The sequence below is a fragment of the Bidens hawaiensis genome, unplaced genomic scaffold (genome assembly GCF_021521415.1).
Source record: "Bidens hawaiensis isolate Kalapana, Puna unplaced genomic scaffold, B.hawaiensis_p1.1 tig00033498_1, whole genome shotgun sequence".
Taxonomy (NCBI): Eukaryota; Viridiplantae; Streptophyta; class Magnoliopsida; order Asterales; family Asteraceae; genus Bidens; species Bidens hawaiensis.
Genome location: NW_027495740.1, coordinates 183589 through 186816, shown reverse-complemented (window position 1 = coordinate 186816; position 3228 = coordinate 183589). Strand labels below are relative to the sequence as shown.

Sequence of the window (3228 nt, the reverse complement as noted above, 5' to 3'; positions counted from 1 at the left end):
TATATATATATCAAATTGTTACAGTGGTTCAGTCCATGTGGCACAAGTTTTCCCTATAGTTTATATAAGTTGTTCTACGGTTTCTGGTTTCTAACGTGTATACATTGAAGTTTCACCCGCTATTGTAATTACACGAGTCAGTAAAACATGCAGTCATTTTTACACCGAGCAATAAGTAGAACGTGCAATATATATATATATATATACTTCATGGTACAAATACCTCATGATACCATTGTGAACGTGGCACCTGGAGAACCGCCAAGAAAATAGTTTTTAACTTTAGTTACTTTTTGTTGTGTTAGCTCTCCTAAAGCAACACGAGCCGGATAAAATTTTAAACTCTCTAAGTTAACAAATGGAGAAGCTTGATCCGAGATTAATTTCACTAATGAAGAAAAAAGCTGCAAAAAATACCAAAAAATCAGGTATAAAAAGTAAAGGTATATAAGTCTATCTCACTCACAAAAATACATATAACAAGAACATTTTGTTGTTTTATACTGAAATCTTTATAATATATACACATAATAAGCATTTAAGGAATGGTACCGGCATACCTTGACAAGTTCCACATTAAGTGTAAGAAATTTGACACAATGGAGCTGTCGAAGTAGACAAAATATTTTGCATGCATCCGCCTTTAAATCACAGAGATGATTAATACATATATCAACCTTCTCTATATGACGCAGGTCGGTAGGCAGCTGTAACAGGCCATCGTCATTATCCATGTGAAAATAATAATAATATGTATAATGTAAGGAGGAAAGGTTGGGTGCGGAAATCACATGCACCCCTCGCCAATATTTTATAGTGAGATTCTTGAGCTGAGGCGTAGTCACATTGACACACGTATTACCATTTTCAAGCGTTAAACTAGATAGCCCAGGATGACTAATACTAAAACTATCCAGCGTCGTGCAATTCTTTAAAGTGAGATTCTTCAAGTGTGCACAGTTGGAAAGAAGACCAGCAAATGTGTCATCGTAGAATGTGAGACTCAACGTTGTTAAAGTTGGCAGCACCCGAGTCGGGAAGTCGACTGGATAGCACACGTAGCCAGGCAAGCAAGTGATATTCAGTTGTTGGACATTGTGGGAGAATGCATAGTCCAAGATTCTTTGAACAAGCTCGTGGATAACCTTTCCACGAAACGTAAGATTAACAGAAATGACTTGTGTTTGATTATTTCGACCGGATAGTAAATGTGTGACGAATTCGGAGAGCTTGGGAAACTTACGAAACTCCTTGGTTGAGAAACTGAGATAAGGCATTGAAGTCCAGAGATACCTCCATCTAGATGACAAAGCACTCGTTTGGACAACATGTTTAATGCTGATATAAGATAAGATTTTATGGATGAGATCGTCCGGCAAAATGCTTAGTCTATCATCTTCTACGTTCTCCGTTATTTCATCAGGTGCAGTATCCATTCTCTTCTAATTCTGCCTTAGAAAAGAAAAGAATTCATGGGTATATTGGTTCTTTTGTGTTGGTCTGTCGTTTGCTAAACCACCAGCATCATGTCTTGTCTTTTGGACACAACCTGCAATATGATCGCATTCAACAGTCAGGCCAGACTGAACACTCAAGATACAAGTGGTTTCAAATATATATTTTTTTTTGAATAATGCCTTCAAGGTAGTTAAACTAAATAATAATCCTAATTCCTAAATAAATCCCAATCAACTGACTGACTGACTGAGGTAACCTTCAATTTCTCCATTGGAGACAATAAAATTAATGGTAGGTTCTAAGATCCAAAATTATCAGTGGAACAAATATATTACTCCATTTTGAAGCTGCTAATACATGTAAGTTATATTATATAAACTTTGTTTTTGGCCTAGTTCCTTTCAAATCCATACAACTAACCACAATTCTACATAAATGAATTCACATATGTTCAACAGTTAGGACTGACTAAACACACAAGATACAAGTGGGTTACATAGTTCAAATAAAATAATAATAATAATAACACATTTAGAGGTAGGCGTGAGCAAGCGGGTTACTGGTTATTCTCATTCTCAGGACTCGAAAACTGACCCAACCGGGTGCGATTGTCCGGTTTATGTAACAGAGCAAATGGGTCAGACACGCAAAACCCAACCCACACAATAATTTTAAAAGCAACGGAAACTTAATCCTAATTCCTAAATCCCAATCATCCACCAAATTTTCCATTGGAGACAAACAATTGTAAGTTCTAGGATCCATAATTAATTACCAATGGAACAATAGTCAATTATTAATTTTTAAGAATTCGTTTCAAATTCAAACAATTATTAACCAGAAAAAGCCCTAAAGCTTAGCAAATTTTCAACAACAGATCAATTCAATAATAATAATAATAATAATAATATCCATCGGTAATAAGAACCTGCTGCTGCAAAATTGATACACCAACCAAAGAAAACCCTAAATCTCGTTCGCCGTTGAAAGGCCTTTCCTATTGCTACAAATCAGGTTTCAGTTCCTTAGAAAGAACGTATCCGGTCCACTTCTTTATAGTTAAGACCCAGACCCGACCCGATAAAGGAAAACCCAAAGAGAGATTACAATAATGACCTCTCCTTTTGTCAAATTTTCAAATATATCCCTTCCTTAAGCCTTTTAATTACATCTTTCCTCAAATTTAAAACCTTAATTACATATTTTACCTTTTAGCATACAATTACCCTTTTACCCTTATCAATTTACAAATCCTAAAACCAAAAGCCAAAAGTCGTTCTAATCGTCCCATACACAATCTACAGAAACAAAGAACGAACTTCTGCTAGTATTCACGTCGACATCTGACCTCCGGCGTCTATCCTCCGGCACCGGACCTCCAGCGTCGGATCTCCGGCGTCTATTTGTTCCATTCTAGCGTCGGCTTCCTAAACTCAAGTAAGTTCACTTTCTGGTATGTTGAAACTGGAGATGCTTTGTTTATTGATTTTCCATACAAAAGGGAACTTTGTATGTCTTGCTCATCAAATGTGTAGTAAGATGTGTTATCCGATTCTTCCTAGTGTCAAAAGTATGCTGCAGTAGCATGTTTTATCCATTGCTTTCTCTTTAAATGTCTTAGTTCATTAAGGGTAAAATGGTCATTTAGTTAGTTAATTTTAATGAAATGGGGAGATATGTAATTGATGCGTGTTGTGCGTGTAGTGAAATATTGATAGATGAAATGATTTGCATTTGCACAAGATCGTGTTTTAAATTTAAAAAGGTGAT

At 35.9% G+C, this 3228-nt stretch overlaps 1 protein-coding gene across 2 annotated transcripts; it reads right to left on the bottom strand.

The window, feature by feature from the left end:
- Positions 1–224: 224 nt before the first annotated feature.
- LOC143584933 (F-box/LRR-repeat protein At3g26922-like) lies at positions 225–2457 on the bottom strand. Of its 2 annotated transcripts, XM_077066851.1 has the most exons (3): positions 2387–2457; positions 561–1549; positions 225–404 (listed from the first exon to the last, which is right to left on the bottom strand). In XM_077066851.1, exons 2-3 carry the CDS (start codon positions 1434–1436, stop codon positions 225–227), a joined length of 1056 nt encoding a protein of 351 aa, XP_076922966.1. In that variant the 5' UTR covers positions 1437–1549; positions 2387–2457. The 2 variants fall into 2 exon arrangements, with proteins under 2 accessions (XP_076922966.1, XP_076922967.1); XM_077066852.1 differs by lacking the exon at positions 2387–2457 and having other exon boundaries at positions 561–1591.
- Positions 2458–3228: the final 771 nt, after the last annotated feature.